This window comes from Drosophila virilis, chromosome X (assembly GCF_030788295.1).
Source record: "Drosophila virilis strain 15010-1051.87 chromosome X, Dvir_AGI_RSII-ME, whole genome shotgun sequence".
NCBI classification, from domain to species: Eukaryota; Metazoa; Arthropoda; class Insecta; order Diptera; family Drosophilidae; genus Drosophila; species Drosophila virilis.
The window spans coordinates 23,009,498-23,032,648 of record NC_091543.1 but is presented as its reverse complement, the minus strand read 5'-3'; the positions used below and the strand labels follow the sequence as shown (position 1 = coordinate 23,032,648).

Sequence of the window (23,151 nt, the reverse complement as noted above, 5' to 3'; positions counted from 1 at the left end):
TAAACAGAAACATAAGCATTGCACTGAACAGTACTTGGTACTTTTGGTACTCACCGAACACCTCTTCGCCCTCCTCTAGGTAGTAGGCGTCGCCCAAGAAGCTGGATGTTTCCTGCGAGATGTGCACCTGTTCTGGCTTGCCCGAGGATTCCATTCTGCCAGATATTAAATAAAGAATGAAATATTTAAGACATTTGTTACAAAATAATAAGACGGAGCTTCGCAAAATTTCATCTGCAACTGTGAAAAATTTGTGGAAATTGGTTGTTGTGCAACTTTTGAGCTGACAATCCAATCGGGCTCAAATTCGTTTCTTCCTACTTTCCACTTACTAAGATCAACATTATAGAAGAATTAGTTAAGCATTAAACTCTTTTTGAAGAATCCATACAAAGCTTTTAAAATGTGATTCATCGATCCACTCTGCTGAGTGGAAATTGGCCGAAAATGGATGCAAAAGTGATGCATAAAATTTGAATTAAAATTTAGGCTGGGAAAGGACAGGTTCTATACAATGATTGTATTTTGTGTAACTTCTGTATCAGTCCGATCTGGACTGGACGATTGAGACTGTATTAATACTTACTTGTTGGCCAGGCTGACGTCGTTACTCCACACATCGAACTTGACGCGTCGGGTGCCGACAATGCCGCAGAGCACGGTGCCAGTGTGGACACCGACTCGCATCTTGACACCTTCGTGGCGCTGGGCATCGAAGCAGCGCATGGCGTCGATCATGCCGAGGCCCATCTCGACACAGCAGATGGCGTGATCGGCGCGGGGTTCGGGGCAGCCGGAGACGCAGTAGTAGCAGTCGCCAAGTGTAGAAATTTTCTCGCAGCCGCTGAGCATGCATAGGTCGTCGAAACGCTCAAAGAGATCGTTTAGGATCTCGACGAGCTGCTCGGCCGTTTTGGTGGAGGACATGCGCGTGAAGCCAACAATATCGGCAAACAGGATGCTAACATTTTCCATGCTGTGCATGTGGAATGGCCGGAACAAAGACTTGACATCGTGCGAGGCGCGCGGACGCATGTAATGGGATTCCGGGGGCTGACTAGGGTCGATGCCCCCGCTGCCGCCCTCGTTGAGTAGCATGTCAGCCACCTTGGGTGGCATCACTGAGTGTATCATCTTCTCCTTGAGCTGTTTCTCCATTTCCAGCTGGCGGCGCACTAGCAAATTTTGGCCGACCTTCATGAAGGTGCCGCGCATGCGCACCAGATTCATGACCAGCACATGCACACCCACCAAATGTACACTCAGGTGCGCCATGATGCGGAGCATCAGAATCTTGTGGCTGGGATCGCTGCCGCTTGTGCCGCCGCCTTCCACTGCTGCTGTACCCTCGGCGGCTGCTGCCTCCGTTGGAGTTGGTCCACCAGCCGCCGCATGCACGGCACTGACATCAATGACCATGTGGGAGACCAGCTCAAAGGCGATGGAATAGCAGATGGCAATGCTTGCGCCCAGCCAGAGCGGCATGGGCAGCGCTGTGTAGATTAGCAGCACGATCTCCAGACAAATGGCAAAATGACCCAGCGGACTGAACGCCCTGCCCGTGTAGGTGAGAAACGCGAGCGAGGCGCTGCACAGGATGAGCGCTGTCAGTGCCGAAGTTAGGGTCCGGTGCTCCTTGTACAGGTTCCAGTGTGTAAAGCACATGGCCATTATCGTGACCAGCGACATCATTGAGAACGATGTTGAGATGGGTCGCCAAAAATCCTCCGAGCCGCCATCGATCACAAAATACAAACACCAGGCGACAGAGCAAAGTAATATGTACGACAATGTGAATCTGCCAGAGAACCAAAAGAAGGAGGCGAGAGACACAAATTATAATCAATAGAAAGCAACCTAACGATACAGAACATGTAATCCTCGAAAAATAGCACAGATGCAAGCAAGAGGCTCTAGTCGGAAGATACTAGATATATATATTCTAGAGGATACATGTCAAGTTTGGTGACTCTAGCTCTAAGAACCTAAGGGATTTCCACAATAAACGAGATTTCGACATCGATTTGTATCGATTACTTGGAAACGGGGCAGTTATCACTAGGAGGACCTTTGTTAAAAATTTCTCTAGCTCTTATAGGTTCAGAGATCCTAGCGTTCATACATACGGACGGGCGAGGATCGGCTGGGCTATTGATGTTGATCAAGAATATATATACTTTATGGGGTTGGGGATGCTTCTCTCTCCCTGTTAAAAGAAATATTAAACTTATCTTAAATAAGAAAATATTAAACTAATTAAGTCAATAAATTAAATTTGACTCATCCCAAAAGTCAGTAATGAGAAGGAAACTTCACTGCAGCCTCATCAGTTAGTAAACCTGGGGTTGAGGTAAAGGTTGATTATTTAGCAACGTTCTTGTTTAGGTTCGCTCAAAGGTTTTGAACAACACTAAAAGTCTAAAAGCCTCAATTTATCATTAGAAATAACTAGATTTTGGAGCTTTCTTTTCTTAGGGTTAGATTTATATTAAAGGTAACAGCATGCGGGCTGCAAATGAGCTGACTTTACTGTCTGCCTTCAAACAATAGAGAACTGTTCCTCACAACTTTCTCGGTGCCTTTCATGGCCGATGTGAATCAAAATAACACGTTATCACATCTGACAAGGCATTTATACTGATTGGTGAGGCGCCCCACATCGCATTAGCAAGGTGGAGCATCAGATAAGGCTGGCTAAGTTGCCACAGGGTTAATTTAATGAATTGTGACACCTCAGAATAGATGACAAGGTTGTCACCTGATTGGGGTAGACTAAATGGTCACAAGCTACAATATTGTTGTTGACTAGGCTTTGTCTTTGTTTTTGACCCAACAATTTTAACAAGTGGATAGCTTTTAACAGGTAAAATTGGTACAAATTATGCTCTGTTGCATGCCAGAAATTTGCACTATTCGAAGTGTTTTTTTTTGTTGAAAAAAGGACTTCTTCTTTGCAGTTTGCTAACTAGACTCGGAACACTTTGGACTAAGTGAGGCCTTAAGGGCTTCGGCTAGCGACTGAGTAGCCTTGTAAATTCACCAATTACATATGGAGAGTTTTTTTTGTATTGCCTAAACATTAAAGCAATAACCAAACAGAGCAGATATTTTCATTACGCCGAATAGTGAATATACTAATATATTATGGTTTTAAGCCAAAAGATAAAATTAAACAAATTGTTTTTATGGCAGCTTTATTATTAAGACTGAGACACTATTATGACTCGCTTTAAATACCCTCTGCTTTTTGACAAAGTTAAAAATTTGTGTCTGTAGTTGCTCTCTACTCTGAAATAGATCTATGATCTAGTAGACTATCTTAAATGAATTAATCAAAATCCAAAAAGAGAGACATTTCTTTGAAAGATGGCGAATTGAATGTAGGTCGATCTCTCGGGTGATTTAATTCGCTCCTGAACCATGAAAATGAGAAGGAATACAGAATAATACAAAAAAGGGTTAACTTTTGTAATTAACGCATTGCCAACAATATGCTGATATTGATATTTGGGCTCTATCCGCCTTGTGTCACGCCTGACCAGTGGCTCCATGGATAATCAGTGGGAGGAATTTTGGCTTTAGCTGCCTCTGGCCGTTTTGAACAATTGGTAACTCTTCCTGATTCTGGCACTCGATGCGACGCAGTTGCTGCTCTCTGCTGAGCCAGCCCAAAGAGGTTGCCGGAGCAAGGCAATTGTGGCCGCTTCCCCTAAAGATGAGCGCCAGCATTACGGTGAGGGCAACAAGGGCAACGCGACGGTGTCGCTGCTGGCTGAGGCAGCGCCAGATATGACGGCGCAGGCTGGCGACGAAGCGCAGATGGTTGAGCAGGCGGAAGAGCAAAAAGAGCCAAAGATTCTCAAGGAGCAGGCGATCCAGCTTACTGGCACCCTCGTTGCTGATGCGCAGTATCACAATGGCCGTAAATGTGGTCAAGAGGATCAGAGACATGGCCAGCGATTAACAGAGAATTTTTATCAAGTAACACTAGCTGGTACGAAAGGGAAAGCTCTGAATAGTAAATGGGTAAGAGCTTGAACCCAACGCCTGCTACAATCGATTCGATTCGCCTGCTGTGCTAATTGTTGTGCCCCATCCCATCCCAATCCTCTACCCCCTCAAATGGCATTGACCTGCACAAGCCAGCCAACCAGCCAACCAGCCAGCCAGCCAGCTAGCCAGCTTCAGGCCAAGGCACGTCAAGCGGCCATTTATGGCAGCAATTTTGCTATCCTGCGCAGTTCTCAACTAATTTGCCGCCGCTTACCCCGTCGGGCAGGAGCCAGGTCCGCGCCAGGTTCGCGCCAGGCCCCGTTGGCTCCATTGGCTGCCCTTTTTGGCGTCGCGCTGATTGCATTCACGTGCGAGAATTCAACTTATTCATAGTGCAACTAGCGGGGCATACATTGGGGCATTTATAATTTGTTTGTCGAATTGCATTTACTTCGTACCTACTTGCAGAGTGCGTTCTTCGAATTGTTGCTAAATCTAATTATATATTATAAATAACAACTATATATATATATATATATATATATATATATATATAGTGACATATCCATAGTCGCACCCACCCTTTAACATAACTTAGCACATAAGCATAAGCACAATTATAAACATTTCTAATATTGTAAACAAAGAGCCTGGTGATAACATCGACATTGGTCAAGATCAAACTGTCCCCCTTTGGTAGACATAAACAATTCACCCTAAATATCACGCCACTGTCAATGTTCCCATCAGAGTACTATCCCACGCATAATTGCTGACGCAGCTCAAACTTCACTCAATTTTGACTCAAACTCTCTCAAAGCGAAGTTTGCTAAGCGACCGCAACAGTTAGATAAATCAGTTCATATTCGGGAAGCAAATCTGAATGTACTCAACAAAAGTAGCCGTTAAGTGAAAATAATAAATTGAAATATATTTTTTTATAGTAACCTAACGTGTAAAACTTAATTGGCGCAGCCGGTAGGATACGTCGGGAAAAATTAAAGATCGCTAAAGGATAATTAATTCCCAGATCTAACGCACAATCGCGACCGAAAGTGTTGTCGGAGTGTAATAAAAATTTTCTCGAATACGTATCCGCACAAGAACCTTCGGGTCACTAGTAGCTTAATAATATTGACCCTTTGGGCAATAAAGCTACTACAGTTAATAACGACTGGCTTTGCATATCGTTTGATCCCTGCAATACGTTATTACTGAGTCTTTTTAAGACACACACACAAAAAAAAAAAAACATTTAACCAATAATCCATCACAAACTTTAACCTAAAATAAAAGTGCAAAATCAAAGAACAATAAAGTTCAAACCTACAAACTCAAAACTATTCAAAAAAAAGTGTATTACACCAAGATGACAATGGAATTATCAGAACAACACCTCAACCAGGCCCTTTCACAACTTAGACAGGTGCCAAGCTTTGACGGATCAACGGATCAACTAAACGCCTTCGTTAAAAGGATAGATTACATCCTACACCTGTATCCAACCCGAGATGTTAGACAACATAGCATCTTATACGGAGCCATCGAATTGCAAGTCACAGGAGATGCTCAGAGAATATCACAAAGGACAGCAGCCAACACTTGGCAGGAGCTGAGAAACGCATTGATTGAAGAATACAAAGTGCAGACACCATTTGAAGAACTCCTTCGACGCTTATACAACACGAATTACCAAGGAAACGTCCGTAAGTTCATCGAGGAGCTCGAGAATAAATCTTTTGTTATATTAAATAAGTTAGCACTAGAAAATATACCTAGCAATACAACCCTTTATACAAATGCTATGAATAACACAATCAAAGATGTTATTACAAAAAAATTACCAGATAGGCTTTTCATGATGTTAGCCAGACACGACATTACGTCGACACAAAAACTAAAGCAAGTAGCTCAAAGAGAGGGATTATATGAAAATAGCGTTACTGAAAAACCTAAAAATAATAATGTTCAGGGAAATCCAAATAACAATCGTAGGAACATGGGAAATTATCAGCAAAATGCTAACCCAACCACCATTTCAAGTGGTTATTCCAACACAAATCAGAGTTATCACGCACAAAATAAACAGCACAGTAAGTCCGAAGACAATCAGAAAGCTCACCACGAGTTCCAACAGAAATTAAGTCAAGGTAGATACCAAAATCCCTTAAACTACCAAAATCAGTCCCATTCACGCTTGAATGCACCAAACCCTCCGACTAAACGTCAAAGAGATAGTAACAGTGGGCAGATGAAAATGGATACATCCGAAAATTTTCATCAGCAAGCCTCGGAACAAACAGAAGAAATCCATTCATAAAATTGATTATGAATGACGAAGTTCTAAAATGTGTCATCGACACAGGTTCAACCATAAATCTAATGAAAACAAACCGCTTAAATTTTCCAGTTTACAACGAAACATTAAAGGTTCACACCATAAATGGTGTTATTGAATTAAAACAAAGTATACGATTAGGAGCAAGCAAAATTTGTCCGAGCAAACAAAAATTCTATATTCACGACTTCTCAGAGCATTATGATGTTCTGATTGGGAGAGAATACCTTGAGGCATGTCAAGCAAAAATAGACTATGCACAAGGATCCGTAACCTTAGGAGAATTTAACTTTTGTTTTAGATATAACGACGAAGAGGTCGAAGAGGACATGACCGCACAAGAGTGCCTTGATCCACCCTCAACAGAGGACAGACCATTTAACTTCGCTATAAATAATGAATTAATAGAAAACAACGAGTTTAGGCTAGAGCACCTAAACTCAGAAGAAAAAGAAAAAATAAAAAAAGTTTTACATGAATTTCGTGATATCCAGTACCATGAAGGTGACAATTTGACTTTCACTAGTACAATTAAACACAAAATTCTAACAAAACATGAGGACCCAATTTACAAGCGTCCATACAAATATCCTCAAATATACGATGAGGAAGTAAATAAACAAATAAGCGATATGATAAAACAAAATATCATACGTAAATCCAAATCCCCTTACTGCTCACCAGTAATAATCGTTCCAAAGAAAAACGATGCATCTGGAAAGCAAAAGTTCCGGTTAGTCATAGATTACCGCAATCTCAATGAACTAACTATTAATGATAAATACCCTATCCCGATCATGGATGAAATATTAGACAAACTTGGAAAATGTCAATATTTCACAACCATTGATCTAGCCAAAGGCTTCCACCAAATCCAAATGGATCCTGGTTCAATTCCCAAGACCGCATTTTCGACTAAACATGGCCATTACGAGTACACTCGCATGCCATTTGGTCTTAAGAATGCACCTGCAACGTTCCAACGTTGTATGAACAATCTCTTAGAAGATTTAATTTTTAAAGATTGTCTGGTCTACTTAGACGACATTATTATTTTTTCCACTTCATTGGAGGAACACATTTTGTCGCTACAAAAGGTATTTAAGAAGCTTAGAGAAGCTAACTTAAAACTACAGTTGGATAAATGCGAGTTTATGAGAAAAGAAACTGAATTTCTCGGTCACATCATCACAACTGAGGGTATAAAACCAAATCCCAACAAGATACAAGCAATTGTCAAATTCCCAATTCCAAAAACCCCAAAAGAAATTAAGTCATTTCTAGGATTATGTGGTTTCTATAGGAAATTTATACCAAATTTCGCTAATATAGTAAAACCATTAACACTTAAATTAAAAAAGGGAGCAAAAATCAATATAAAAGACAGAGACTACGAACTAGCGTTTGAAAAGCTAAAAGTACTCATAACATCCGACCCAATTTTAATATACCCTAACTTCGAAAAACCATTTTCATTAACTACAGACGCGAGTAATATGGCAATAGGGGCCGTCCTTTCGCAAGAGCATAAGCCTATATGCTATGCAAGTAGAACTCTCAACGAGCATGAGTTAAATTATTCAACGATTGAAAAAGAATTATTAGCAATCGTTTGGGCCACTAAATACTTTAGGTCCTATCTCTTTGGTCGACAATTTCAAATCCTTAGTGATCACAGACCACTCGTCTGGTTAAATAATATGAAAGAACCTAACATGAAATTACAAAGGTGGAAGATCAAGCTAAATGAGTTTGATTTCCAAATTAAATACGTCCCAGGAAAAGAAAATTATGTGGCAGATGCTCTGTCCAGAATTCAATTAAACGAAAACTTCTTAGGCGAAGATACAATTAGCACAAGAGCAACAATACATAGTGCTCAAGAAGACAACAGTAACCATTTACAAATCACAGAAAGACCACTTAATTATTATAATCGACAAATAGAATTTGAAAAAGGAACCGAGAACGAAACAAAAGTTACGAATTACTTTCACAAAACCAACATAAAAATTACGTACAAAGACATGACTAATACGCATGCCAAAGAATTAATAAAAGAATACTTATGCACAAAGAAAAGTGTGCTATACTTCCACAACGAAGCAGATTTTCCAATTTTTCAAGAAGCCTACTTAGAAATAATAAGTCCAAATAATTCAACAAAGGCAATGAAAACTAGTACAAAATTAATAGACCTTCAAACATACGCAGAATTCAAAGAATTAATATTAAAAAAGCACAAAGAATTATTACATCCAGGAATTGAAAAAACTATTAATTGGTTCAAAGCAACCCACTATTTCCCAGATTATCAAAATTTAATTCAAAATCTAATAAATGAATGTGAGATTTGCAACATCGCAAAAACAGAACACAGAGATACAAAATTAACTTTCGAAATAACTCCGGAAATCGCTAATATCCGAGAAAAATATGTAATGGATTTTTACATAGTAGGAGATAAACAATTTTTATCTTGCATTGATATCTATTCAAAATTTGCATCATTAATAGAAATAAAAAGTAGAGACTGGCTAGAAACCAAACGAGCTATATTACAAGTGTTCAACCAAATGGGTAAACCCATCGAAATAAAGGCAGACAAAGACTCAGCTTTTATGTGCACAGCTTTACAATTATGGCTAAAATCAGAAGCAGTAAATATTAATATAACCACTAGTAAAAATGGTATATCCGACGTAGAACGATTTCATAAGACAGTTAACGAAAAACTAAGAATCATTAACAGCGACTCAGACGTCGAAAATAAACTTACAAAATTTGAAACTATACTCTACACGTACAATCATAAAACAAAGCACAAAACGACTAACAGAACACCAGCGGACATATTCATATATGCAGGTACACCAGAGTATGACACTCAAGCTAATAAAGAAAAACTAATAAATAACCTCAACAAAAAACGAACAAATTATGAAATTGACACTAGATACAAACACTCACCGTTAGTTAAATCAAAGACGACAACCCCGTTCAAGAAAACAGGAGAACTAAGACAAATCGACGACAAACATTTTGAGGAAACTAACAGAGGCAGGAAAATAACACATTACAAAACCAAATTCAAAAAGAAAAAGAAGACTAATCAAAGCAAATATAACAATTACAGGTCAACAACAGACAGCGATCAAAACATACAAGCACCAGCTTAAATTAATTATTATAATATTACTATCAATAACTGTAAACTATATAAATGCACAGAGTATTGAAATTAATCCTATCAAAGCCCATAACGGATATCTCATATTTAAAACAGGAACCATAGACATTCCGACAGATTACGAATTCCACTGTTTAACGGTTAATATAACAAAAACCGAAGAAACTTTTAACAATTTAATTGAACAAAGTAAAGAATTCAATAACCTTATACAAATCGAATACCTAGTAGAAAAATTAAACAGAGAAATAAACGGCTTAAAAATAGCCAAACGCAGCAAAAGAGGTTTAGTTAACATAGTAGGAACAGCATATAAATACTTATTTGGAACATTAGATCAAGAAGACAAAGCAGAAATTGAACAAAAAATAAGCAACTTAGCAGAAAACAGCGTCCAGGTTAACGAATTAAATTATATAATAGAAGCTATAAACAAAGGAATAGAAATCATGAACGAACTAGATCAAGAGAAACAAAAAGGAAAGAAATTAGATATCCTTATATTTAACTTACAACACTTTACAGAATATATAGAAGACATTGAGATGGGAATGCAGCTCACAAGATTAGGAATTTTTAACCCAAAATTACTAAAACATGACTATTTGTTGCATGTTAATTCTGAGAAATTGTTGAATACAAAAACTTCCACTTGGTTTAAATCAGATACAAACGAAATACTGATAATATCCCATATTCCTCGAGAAATAATAAAAAGCCCGGTATTCGAAATAATTCCATACCCGGATGAAAATAATAATATTTTGACAGAAATAGCTCATGAAAAATATTTTACCCAAGATAAAAAAGTTTATAGCAGAGAAACAAAAAAATTAATTAATAATGAATGTTTAACAGGAATTTTAAACCAAATAACATCAGAATGTAGTTATACTAAAATTTTGCAAAATTTTCAAATCAACTACATAGAACCAAATATAATTTTAACTTGGAATTTACCAAAAACTATATTAAACCATAATTGTATAAATAACGAAATAACAATAGAAGGAAACAATATAATAAAAATCTTTAATTGTTCATTGCAAATTAATGAAATTTCAATTTCAAACAATATGTTAGATTATACTCAAAGCATTTACGTAAGCAATGATGTTATAAAATTAGAACCACTTTCGTTTGTACAAACGAAACAAATTATAAATGCACATACAAAATTTAACAATGTATTCCAGATAATTACAATAACCATATTTGTAATCATATTAATAAGTTTAACACTGTATTTGACATATAAGTTCAAAAGCATACCTAAGAAATTAATTATAAAATATAAAAAACCCAAAGTAGAAGAAACACCTACAATAATAGGAGATATACCAATTGTAAAAGAAGAAAATGTTACACTATATCCAAACTTAAACACCTGAGGACAGGCACTTTTCTAATGGTTGGGGGAGTGACATATCCATAGTCGCACCCACCCTTTAACATAACTTAGCACATAAGCATAAGCACAATTATAAACATTTCTAATATTGTAAACAAAGAGCCTGGTGATAACATCGACATTGGTCAAGATCAAACTGTCCCCCTTTGGTAGACATAAACAATTCACCCTAAATATCACGCCACTGTCAATGTTCCCATCAGAGTACTATCCCACGCATAATTGCTGACGCAGCTCAAACTTCACTCAATTTTGACTCAAACTCTCTCAAAGCGAAGTTTGCTAAGCGACCGCAACAGTTAGATAAATCAGTTCATATTCGGGAAGCAAATCTGAATGTACTCAACAAAAGTAGCCGTTAAGTGAAAATAATAAATTGAAATATATTTTTTTATAGTAACCTAACGTGTAAAACTTAATTATATATATATATATGTATTTTGTTTAGCTAAAGTTCAGTTGAGGCAGTTGGTTAAACTTGGTTCGATTCAAAACCGTATATCAGCCTTGATGTATTGCAGTAATTTTGATGATCTCTCAGTAATATAAGTAATTCACTTAATTAAAAGTATTCATCATGAAATATTTATTTACCAATATATAAAGCATTGTTTAATGCAAAATTTAAACAAATGCTATTCATATTGTGCAAATGGAGAAATACAACTGGTGGGTCGTCGTAAGAGCTCTATAGTAAAGAGTACATGACTAGGAAATACCCTGACCCAACTGTGAGCTATCGTAACCCACTTTGACACTTCTGGCATAGCTGCGCTGTTTATAGTTCGATCTCTATAAGACTTTTTTGGGTTAAATATAGTACCCGAATTTATCTAAATCTCAAAGTACGCTTTCTGGGTTCGGAGCTGTTTCAATATATCCTGTTTTTGTCTCACATGTTTTTGTTTGCATGTTTGAAAGAAACTTGGCTAGCTTGGAGCTCTCGTAGAGTATCTCCAAGTCGAGCATTAGACAATTCTTTTTTGTTTGCAACACTTGCAGCCATAAACATCACTAAAAACTGCTATAAAAGCTTTCAGCGTGATGAATTATTTTTTACTGTTATTACAGAAATCAAAGTAAATTAAATTAAATTAGAAAGCCACTCAAATGTCCACATTATAGTTTTTATTATCATTAGAAACACTTTCAGTTATTCATTGATGCACTCACGATTTGTTGTGGCATGCACCTAAATCGCACTCACCTGTATCGCATGCGTATGTGCGGAAAGACGCTGGCCTGGAACTGCTCCTCGAGAACGGGTGAATCGAATTTTGGATCCAGCCATGATTTGGCGGCGGCTCGCTCGAAGGCCACCGGCAGCATGACGCTGCAGCAGGAGTGCCGGCGTCCGGTTTGACTTAGATAGGTTTGGATATGGGGCGCCAGAGCGATTTGTATGTCATCGGTGGAATTGGCCCGGCTATCGTTGACTAGAACGCCCGGCGGCATCGCTGTAAAGCTGACCGACTGCCGACGCGACTGCCGAAGCCAAGAAATATAAGAGAGAAAAGAAACAGAAGCAGAGACCGAATGAATATATATATTAATTAGTAAAATGGCCATAATATCAGCCAGATATGCATACATATGAGCATGTTTGTGTGCTCTAAAAGTACATATGTGTCTATGTGTGTGTCTTTTTATGTGTGTGTGTGTGTGTGTGTGTATAAAGGCGCCGCAAAGTATGCAGTACTATGCGGGGATGCAAACAGCCGCCGAGAGGACAAGGACGCGTCTTCGAGGACGCGCCTTTGACATTTGCCATTTGTTGTCAACTAGGTCAGTGTTCAGTCTGTTTAACCAACTGTCTCTCTGTCTGTTTGTCTCCCTGTCTATTTGTCTCCCTGTCTGCTTTTCCCTTTGTCCGTTTGTCAGTTTGTTCTGTGTCTTCAAGCGCCGTCACAGCAACAAGTGTTCTCACATTGCGCATACGCCATGCAATGTCAATAAAAATACTAAGGCGAGTAAGGTCAAACGACAAAATGCTACTAAGCTCTTGATTGTCACAAAATTGAGAAAGAAAACAAAATCGCTACCTTTGCGCTCTCGCATCTTAAATAGCGCAATGTGTGTGTGTGTGTATATACATACATACAAACATCAAAGCATATTTGTATGTGTTGCTATTCACTGCAGTGGCTTTTGCTGCCAAATAAACTAACTTTGTTAGCTTTCTTGCTCTAACCATGATCTACACCCAATTTGTATTCACATATGTTTGTGCTCATGCATGCATAATTTACACATACAAACATAGCTGCTCGCATGCCATTGGCTGAGACAACAACTTCTCTCCAGCGTACACTGTGCAAAAATAAAACAAAAATCAATTTACTTGGAGATAGTTATTGCACACGGTGGAATGTCTGTAGCTATGCTTTCTTTCGGCTTTGAAGCTATGCCAATGAATATTTACATATTTCCGTCTTTCTGTTTCTGGAATTCATATGCCGGAACCGGCCGGATCATCCTACTATCCGGCGCATTACACATTTAATGACAAAATTAAAGAACTTTAAGAAGGGTATAACAAGAAAGTACTTATATTGAAGTTGCTTGCAACCAACTGTATCTAATTCTATATTTCACTTTCTCTAAGAGATAGCTCTCTTTTTCTCTCTTACTCTCATTCCATTTTCTCTCGTTCTCTTTTATTCTATCGCCCTCTCTCCGGCTTTTTACCGACTTATGCAATTTATTCCCCGACCGTTTATTTAGTTCTTGTCAAAGCGCTAGCATGTAAACACGCTTCAAGCAAGTAAACGCGCTTCAAACACACATAAATAAATAAATCGGCAATAATTTAATGACTATACACACATACATTGGTAAAAGCTTTACATCAATACATTTATGAAATATTCAAACAAATTAAAGTCGAATGTGAATCTCCTTAAATACCGAATAGCTTGGATCAGTTCACAGAACTCATTAAATTATGCGCTTGCTTGTGAAAGGTTACGAGATTTGTTCCAGTCATGGAACCCCAAACTTATTTGAGGGAATCTTTCGAAGTCCTCAAACTTCAAAACTTGTATATCAAAGGAAAGGAACTAGTGTAAATTGAACTGCCATAGCTTGGAGAAAAAATTTAAAAAAATCTAGAAGTGCTTGAAATAATTTCAAAACATAGCTTTGACAATATATCGCAAAGCCTTTTGAGAGTTTTCCGAAGGTTAGAGACTTGAACTTTGAGATAAACATATTTGTAGATCATGAGTAGAATGAGTTAATTGGATAGCACAGATTTTTAAACATTGTCTTTTAAGCATAAGTCGACTACTATTCGAGATAGGTACACCAAATTTCCTATAGTAAACATGAGCCAGAATCGGACAATAAACAGCGAAACTATTCAAGAATAATGCACTGTGTAGGGCAAGGGGAAGTATAATCAGAAGGGATGGAAAAGAAGAAAACATGACTTTATGAAGCACAGGTATAGCCACAACAATAACAACATCAGCAGCACTGAGTGAGAAGAGAGGGAGAAGAGCAGCTTAAGAACATAAGCTGTAGACCAAAACAAAGAGGAACAAGCTTCGACTACATTTCCTTTCGTCTACTGTTTTATTGTCCTGATTGTTAGCTGTTGTTGTTTGCAAGCTGTTGGGCTGAACTGCTTCTGGAGTTGCCCAAAATGCAAAGATACATTTTATTTGAGCATACTACATGTCTCTAATTTTACTTAAAAATTGTAAATAAAAAATAAACAAATTAAAAAAAAAAAAACTTTAAGAACTTTTGCTGATAACCGGCAAGTAAATAGAATTTAGTGAATAAAGTTTATTTACGACTTGAACAGTGCCTCCGTTCGGTTAATTTGTCAACTTTTATGTTCACAGAGTAGTGAAGAGGATATTTGAAAAGAATATAAAGAACGCGCATTGGCTAAAAAGTTAATGTCAGACATAAAATGGATTCACAGGAGCTCATTTCAAAATGGAGGCAGCTGTGCAGTCGGCTGCAGAAACTCATAGACGTATTGAGAAGAAAATGGATTAAAAATATAAGATACAACAGAGCAGATTATACGGATTGAAACTCACAAAGCCAGAAGTAGTAGAATGCCAAAAAGCTTAAATCATTGAGCTTATAAGATGTGAGGGGAACCCCTAGATATAGTCCGAGTTTGATGGCAAGCAGGATGTGTACGTTGCTTGGCGGAAAGCAGAATTATTCGCGTATGACGTTTCTGTGCCAAAGGAGCACAGTCCCAAGGATTACCATACATATGCATAATATATTATATAAGTAAGCAACCCTTGCAGCAGAGCGGAGCAGCGACTGATATCGCAATAGCCGGCATCAAAAGTTCTTTGATCTGCATTTTCCATCGAGTAGGAATGCGTTTTGCGAAAATTGTGTAACACGTCTCAAATAGAATTTCTTGAACATCTTTGCGAATGAGCTTACACCTTATATATTTTGGCAACCTTTGACTCGCATTTATCAGCCAACAGTCGCGGATTTAGCGAATTTTTTTGATTAATTCTCACAAAGTTCTTTGAAAATGATTTTCAAGCCGATCGGTTGGTAAGCAAATAACTTTGATAGAACCGTTTTCCGTGTTTATATTGTCTTTGGCCGGGTGGCCGCAGCAAAGTGCAAAGCATACTTCAAAATGCTTGTTGCCTATTCGCAATAAAAGATAAAAAACAGAAAAAACGAAAATTGCTCGGCAAGTCACGAGACAAGGGCGGATTTTGATTTTGAATTTGGTTTCTTCGCATTGATAATCTTATCGCAGCAGCAGCAGCCGCCAAAAGAGTTAACAAAAAGTGAATGCAACAACGTCGCTGTAGACGGGACTTAATCAAATTAAGTATACGACTCGTTGAAGCAGCCAACAGAATATGCACACACTTAAAGGTATATAGAGATAGTTACACACACAGACACACGCACACACACGCAAATGCAGGTTGATATATAAAGAATTCGTCGGGGAGTCGCTAACTGAATCATAAAAAAAGTTTATTCAAGTTTTCGAAGTGCGCTTCATTGGAGGCTGCTAATAAGCTCAGCTAAAAATAGCAACTGTAGCAAATAATAATATTTACATTAAAACTTTGACCGCGAATAATTTTACACATACCCACACACACACACAAGCACACTCAGTTAATCACACGCAGCACCCACACTAAAAAATGAAAACATCTTAATTTTATTTTGCATTTTAATGCCTGGATTTTGGTTCGCTTTCCCCTAAAAATGTTTTAGTGTACATAATTTGTTTTGTTTTTTTTTTTTTTTTGATAACTTAATAGTCTTTCGTGTGAATTTAATTTATTGAAAAATTGTAGTTACATTTAAAAATTCTTTAATCTCTTCCTCTCTCTCTCTCACCCTCTCACTTACTCTCGCTCTCTCCTGTTGTCTACCTTTACCAGGTGTATTTCGGTTTCAAATTTTATGCAATTTTTCTAATGCACACTTTTCACAAACATCGAAGCGCATAGTTAAAAATGAAAGTGGACGCAAATGACGAATGCAAATGGAAATGCGGGTGCTGCTGTGCAACAAAATACATTTTTTATGCTAGTACATACCCAGAAAGTGCCATAAATATGAGGCCAGCATTTTTGTTATAATGAATTCCGAAAACCACAACAACAACAGCAGCAAATGGGACAGCAATATTTAGAATTTTACCATTGTAAATTTAAATTTGCGCAAAAAAAAAAAAAACAGAAAAAAAAACAAAAATCGAACTAAATAAATTAACGGATTGTTGCTCAAACTGCACTACGCAAAATTGGTGTGTATTTCAGTTTTTGTTTGTTATGTATTTGATTTGATTTATTGTTATTTTTGGCAGCACACACACACACACACACGCACACGCACGCATACAGAGCCATGCACACGCGCGCAGCAACAACAACAACAACACTACGTAACACAGCAAGAAAAAAGGTTCAACGGGCGCTCGACGCTTAAAACTCTCGACGTTGCCGTTGACGCGACGGGAACTGATTTGAATTTTTTTGTGCCGGACTGACGACGACAACGACGACGACGACGACGACGACGACTACTACGACGACGACGACGACGACGACGACGACGACGACGGCGGCGGCGACAATGGAACGTCGATGTCGATGCCGATGGGCGATGCCGCCGCTAGCTCTGTTGCTCTGTTGTTGTTGTTGTTGTTGCTGGCTGCATAGAACAGCTGACAGCAACAACAAAGTGCAAGCCCAGGCAGCTTATCGGTTGCCCTGATAAGGCCAAGCAGGTGAGACAGATAGATAGATAGAATAGATAGGCTCAAAGATTGAAAGAGAGCGAGAGAGAGATAGTGAGGGATAGTGAGAGGCAGAGCTGCCGATGATCGTGAGTTGCTACGCTGCGCCTAACAGCTCTAACAACAACTAAGTATACCAATATGAACACGAACACGAACACCAACAACAACAGCAGCAGGATCAACTCCTGCAACATTGTCACAGCCATCCTCGCCCACTCTCTCCCACCCAGGCACAGTCGCGAGTCGCGCTCGCTCTCTGTACAAAGTGTGTTGTTTAAATAGAATTTGGAGCTCGGTAATTTTAACTGATATTTTGATAAGATAAGAAGCGCGGCCCGGCGCCGACTTTTTGGCCGCTAAGAAATTTCTTTTGCTTCTTTTTCTCACGCGCAATGCCTTGAACTTGCCCCACACACGCGCACACACACACGCACACACACACACACAACATGACCTGGATTGCAAACGAGTGCACCCGAATCAGAAGTAAATAAATATGAATATATTTGAAGCGCAGAATGAATTTGAATTGATTTGAAACTCGATGAGCCTGAAGCGCATTTCTCCATTTGATTGCTAAATGCATACATATATATATTTGTATGCGTAATTAGTCAATAATGAATTTTTTATACTGTTTTAAGGCAAATAAATTATATGCCAACTTTTAAAGACAGAGCGCTAGTTGCCACGGTTTTTCTATTTTTGTTATTAATTAGAGGCAATATTCATGAATTCTGCAGACAGGGATCCGCTTTCAGTTACCATCGAATAATGATTTGGTGCCTCCCATTTAGCAAATAAATATGTATACTATATAAATACTCTCATAAATACTTGTGTAAAAAAATCCGAATAAATCAATAATTAAAATAATAATAAATAATTACTTTTTTTTCCAATTAATGTCACGGCAAACGGACTGACAAAGTGAATATGTCAATATGCACTGTCCAAAATTGAAGGTAAGTTAGTTAGTACACTCGTGTGTGTGCCATGTAAACTATTGATAAGGTGGAGCTTAGTCTTAATATATTGCTAGATCTTATCATTATGTGAACTGAATCAAGAGCAATCGATTGAAAAGTCTGTATGAATATATTTCTGGAAAATACACTTTATACTCCCTTTAAGTGTATTTAATCTTCGTTGCCATAAATATACGATTTCGTTCTTCTTTTTAATTAATGTTTAAGACAATGCTTTAATGTCAGCAGCATGTAAAAATGTTGTATTTAATTAAAAACTGGTGTCAAAGTGAAAAACATACCTATAAGCTCAGATAATAAGTCTGGGTTCAGTGTGCATAGAAAGCGACTCAAAATACCCTTTAATTGCCTGGGCAGGGGCAGGAATTGATCCCCCCGTTTCTCATCATTTGCCAGCATATTCATTACGTAATTTTTGAGCTATTAATTCTAATTAACGGCGATTGTAATGAATTATAAAAAGCACATATTAGATGAATAATGGGTACTCATGCTCTCTGCGCAGTTCTCAGTACGTTCAGTACTCAGTTTTAGTCGATCGACCCCTGAGCAACCTCTTGGTACTTATGTATTACTTAACACATGTAATGTATTCCTTTAGTTGTTGTTGTCGTCGTCTAATTGATTTGCTTGCGTTGTTCTTAATTGTTATTGTTGTCGTTGTGGGAACATATCATAGTGCAATTAATTGCACTGAATGCAAAGCTTTTGTATGCCAGCATTCTCATTCGCCTCATGATGTATTATGCCATCTCATTGTTGTTAAATGGCCATAGATAAAATGTGCAGCAACTAGAGGAAAGAACAGCTAACTTCGGCACACCGAAGATTAAATATACTTTGTAGACAGGTGGCAATTGAAAATCGTATTTGCTGAATTTTGTTTTGAAGCTTAAAAGAACACTAATTTTTCGACTGAAAGTTTCAATAACATATAGTCTGATATGGATAAGATTTAGCTTATATGTCATATGCAGAGGAAAAGTTGAAAGATCTGATCGATTTTGACATCTGTATATCGACCAGGTTGTTGATACTTATCAAGAATAAATATAAGCTCTATGGTATTGAATACGTTTCCCTCTATGTGCAACAAAGTCTATAACAAAAGTGAAATACCCTCTGCAAGTGCATAACAACAACTTTAGCCAGAACCACAATCATGACAAAGAGAAAATTGTTAACGATATTACTGCACAATGACCCCGGGCAATAAGTTGGTGAACCAATTGGTGTTTGGCATTGTCAACCAAGCCTTTCCAGTTGGTTGTAGACCTCGTTATGTAATTGCACAATTTAATTTCTGATTGAATATATACCATAAATGCAAGTGCAGCTGCTATTGGCGTATTTAGCGAATTGCGGGGCAAGAATTGATGAAATATCAAATTTTAAATACGTATTCATTTAATTAAATTGCCCGCGGCCTAATTGGTTCAAAAGCAGCCTTCTGAGGGGCTTTTGCCCAGACAGGCAGCCGCCATCAGTTCGGCAAATTGTTAAGAAGTTTTAGGTATTAATTAGCGGCCAAAAATAAAAACCAGCACTTACAGAGCAAGCTACAATTTCAGCGAACTTACTTATCAGAGCTAAATATTTAAATTGAAATGCACAAGAGCACAGAGAGAGAGCGAGAGGCAGGTAGGGTCAGTAGGAGAAGGTGTGCGTATCGTATGGATAATGAGTTCAAACTATTAGAAAACTGTGATTAATTTAAAAGGCATAAATATTAGACAAAAGTAGCGAGTATGCGCATCGACAAACAAAAGGCAGCGAAGTAGCCAGAAAATCAATGCAACGAATTAATAAAACGTGGCACTTAACGATTTGTTGTAAAGAGCGACGATTATGGAGCTAGGTTAAAAGTCAACGAGTTAAATTGAAAAGGCAACGAGTGCGCAGCTCTCCAATCATTCGTTACTCAAAGTCGGGAAACAGAGATGAAGAAAGAAATGCAACGAGTTAACAAGTCCCGCTCATAAGCCTTTAGAGAGACCGAGTACTCAGACAGATTTACAGCCAACGAGATTAATGTGATTGATTGATTGAAAACAGACATTTGTTGACAGCGATTGATTAAGAGGGCAATAATAAGAGCAGCACAATGGGACGAGTTACGACTTTAACAAAAGCAACAAAACGTTTCATAGAGCTTAGGTAATCAATGGGAATGAGCGAAAAAGTGTATTATTTGAGCTTCTACTGCGGCACTGACATGCGTCTTCATAGAAAACGTTCGAAATCAATGATAATATATTTACATATTTATTATATTTCCGCAATGTTTTCTAAAATTTTGAATATTAACAAAATTGTTTGAAAAATAATGGATTACAATGTTTATATTATTGGCACGTTGCACTACAAAATTGCACGAATATAATAAAAATTTATTAGCCCTTCAAAAGTTATTGTTCAATTTTATTGATTTTCAAATAATAACTAACTAGTTTGGCGTGCCAAATTGTGCTTTAGTGATGATTTACAGAATGAATCAATGCAACGATTGAGAGCAACTGCAACCTACAGATGACGCAATGATTTTTACACCAATTAAGTGTAACGAGTAGCGGTGATCGGCAAGAGGGAATAGTGAAAAATGAGCAACGGGTACTAATCACTCACAAATTTAACGAGTAGCCGTGGGCGGCGTCAAAGAATAGAGCAATGAGCTGCTCGCTTCCAAAAGAATGTGCGAATCAATTGAAGTGAAATACCAGTAAAAGCTTAAAGGCAATGCCTTTCAGAATGATTGACTTAAGTATACAGAGAGACCGACCAGCCAATAAGTCAATGCAATTGCCAAAAACAAAGTCATGCATCTCTTCGCCCATAGCCCCGGACGTAAATATGATTAGTTCAATGCAACGAATTAATAAAACGTGGCACTTAACGATTTGTTGTAAAGAGCGACGATTATGGAGCTAGGTTAAAAGTCAACGAGTTAAATTGAAAAGGCAACGAGTGCGCAGCTCTCCAATCATTCGTTACTCAAAGTCGGGAAACAGAGATGAAGAAAGAAATGCAACGAGTTAACAAGTCCCGCTCATAAGCCTTTAGAGAGACCGAGTACTCAGACAGATTTACAGCCAACGAGATTAATGTGATTGATTGATTGAAAACAGACATTTGTTGACAGCGATTGATTAAGAGGGCAATAATAAGAGCAGCACAATGGGACGAGTTACGACTTTAACAAAAGCAACAAAACGTTTCATAGAGCTTAGGTAATCAATGGGAATGAGCGAAAAAGTGTATTATTTGAGCTTCTACTGCGGCACTGACATGCGTCTTCATAGAAAACGTTCGAAATCAATGATAATATATTTACATATTTATTATATTTCCGCAATGTTTTCTAAAATTTTGAATATTAACAAAATTGTTTGAAAAATAATGGATTACAATGTTTATATTATTGGCACGTTGCACTACAAAATTGCACGAATATAATAAAAATTTATTAGCCCTTCAAAAGTTATTGTTCAATTTTATTGATTTTCAAATAATAACTAACTAGTTTGGCGTGCCAAATTGTGCTTTAGTGATGATTTACAGAATGAATCAATGCAACGATTGAGAGCAACTGCAACCTACAGATGACGCAATGATTTTTACACCAATTAAGTGTAACGAGTAGCGGTGATCGGCAAGAGGGAATAGTGAAAAATGAGCAACGGGTACTAATCACTCACAAATTTAACGAGTAGCCGTGGGCGGCGTCAAAGAATAGAGCAATGAGCTGCTCGCTTCCAAAAGAATGTGCGAATCAATTGAAGTGAAATACCAGTAAAAGCTTAAAGGCAATGCCTTTCAGAATGATTGACTTAAGTATACAGAGAGACCGACCAGCCAATAAGTCAATGCAATTGCCAAAAACAAAGTCATGCATCTCTTCGCCCATAGCCCCGGACGTAAATATGATTAGTTGACCAGACTGGTCGGTCGCCCAGTGAGCCGAGCACAGCAAAACTAACAATCGAAAGTGGTTGGCGGTGGGACCTTGTGGTCAGTGCAGCTGTTGCCGCTTGCCAAGCAAGGATCCCCCAAACAATAAAGGACAACAAAGTGTTTGCGCTGCCGTTACTGCTGTTCCTACTGCTGCTGCTGCTGCTGCTTTCGCTTGTATCCTTGCTGGGGGCCATACAACGCTAGGCGCTGGCATCAGCAGCAGCAGCGGCAGCGGCGGCAGCAGAGGTCAAAGGCAATGGCCGTGGCGGCTGCTGCTGTCGCTGCCGTTGTTGCTGCTGCCGGCGTCGCTTGCATTGTGTAAGTGCGTCACAATGACGCCAAAGTGTAAATAAGCACTTTCATTTGCATATGCTTGGTAACACAACACGCACACACAGGCACAGACACACATGCTAACTCCCACATTCACAATTTTCCTGGCAGCTGCCTGCAAGTAACATAAAGCCTCGAGTGCTACCAAGTGGACAAACGATTGTATATTTTGAAAAGTATGCAACCGAGCTGAACACCATACCAAGCGACACACACACACACACGCACACACACGCTCACGCACAAACCAAATAAAATCTAGGGCATCTGACTGCGTACTGCTCGTTCCCAACTTGCCAAAATCTTTCGTTAGAGGAGCTCATTAGTAAGTAGTTTACACTCAGTATTTGGGTACTCTAGCATTAAAGCTGCGGCAGGTATTTGGCATCTTAGCACGGGTATGCACGACTATGTAAATAATGAACATTTCAAGACATACTTTAACAGGACACTGCACAAAAATAAAATGCTCTTTATGCGCTTTCTGAACGGGTATTAAAAGGAATCTCTGAAAAAAAGGCCACAAGTTGTAGCAACCCAATGACCCACTGAAATAAACATGAGCTTGTGACTGTGGCTTTCCCAAAGGGGGCGTGGCGCATTGAAAATGCACAAAGATGGCCGCAGCAAAAGGAAATACCGAAAATAGCAGCAGACGCCAAGAGAAATGAGGAATGAGAC

At 38.4% G+C, this 23,151-nt stretch overlaps 1 protein-coding gene across 3 annotated transcripts in view; it reads right to left on the bottom strand.

Moving 5' to 3' along the window:
• Positions 1–23,151, bottom strand: part of Ac13E (Adenylyl cyclase 13E) — a 65,866-nt gene that overhangs the window by 5,982 nt on the left and 36,733 nt on the right. For 2 of the 3 annotated variants that reach the window (XM_015170947.3, XM_015170948.3), the window contains exons 3-5: positions 12,140–12,417; positions 587–1,798; positions 55–155 (exon numbers count right to left, since the gene is read on the bottom strand). In XM_015170947.3, coding sequence (XP_015026433.2) covers positions 55–155; positions 587–1,798; positions 12,140–12,417 — 1,591 coding nt within the window. Of the gene's footprint in view, positions 1–54; positions 156–586; positions 1,799–12,139; positions 12,418–16,493; positions 16,922–23,151 lie in introns of those variants that run through there. The other variant, XM_002055357.4, reaches the window with a different exon arrangement.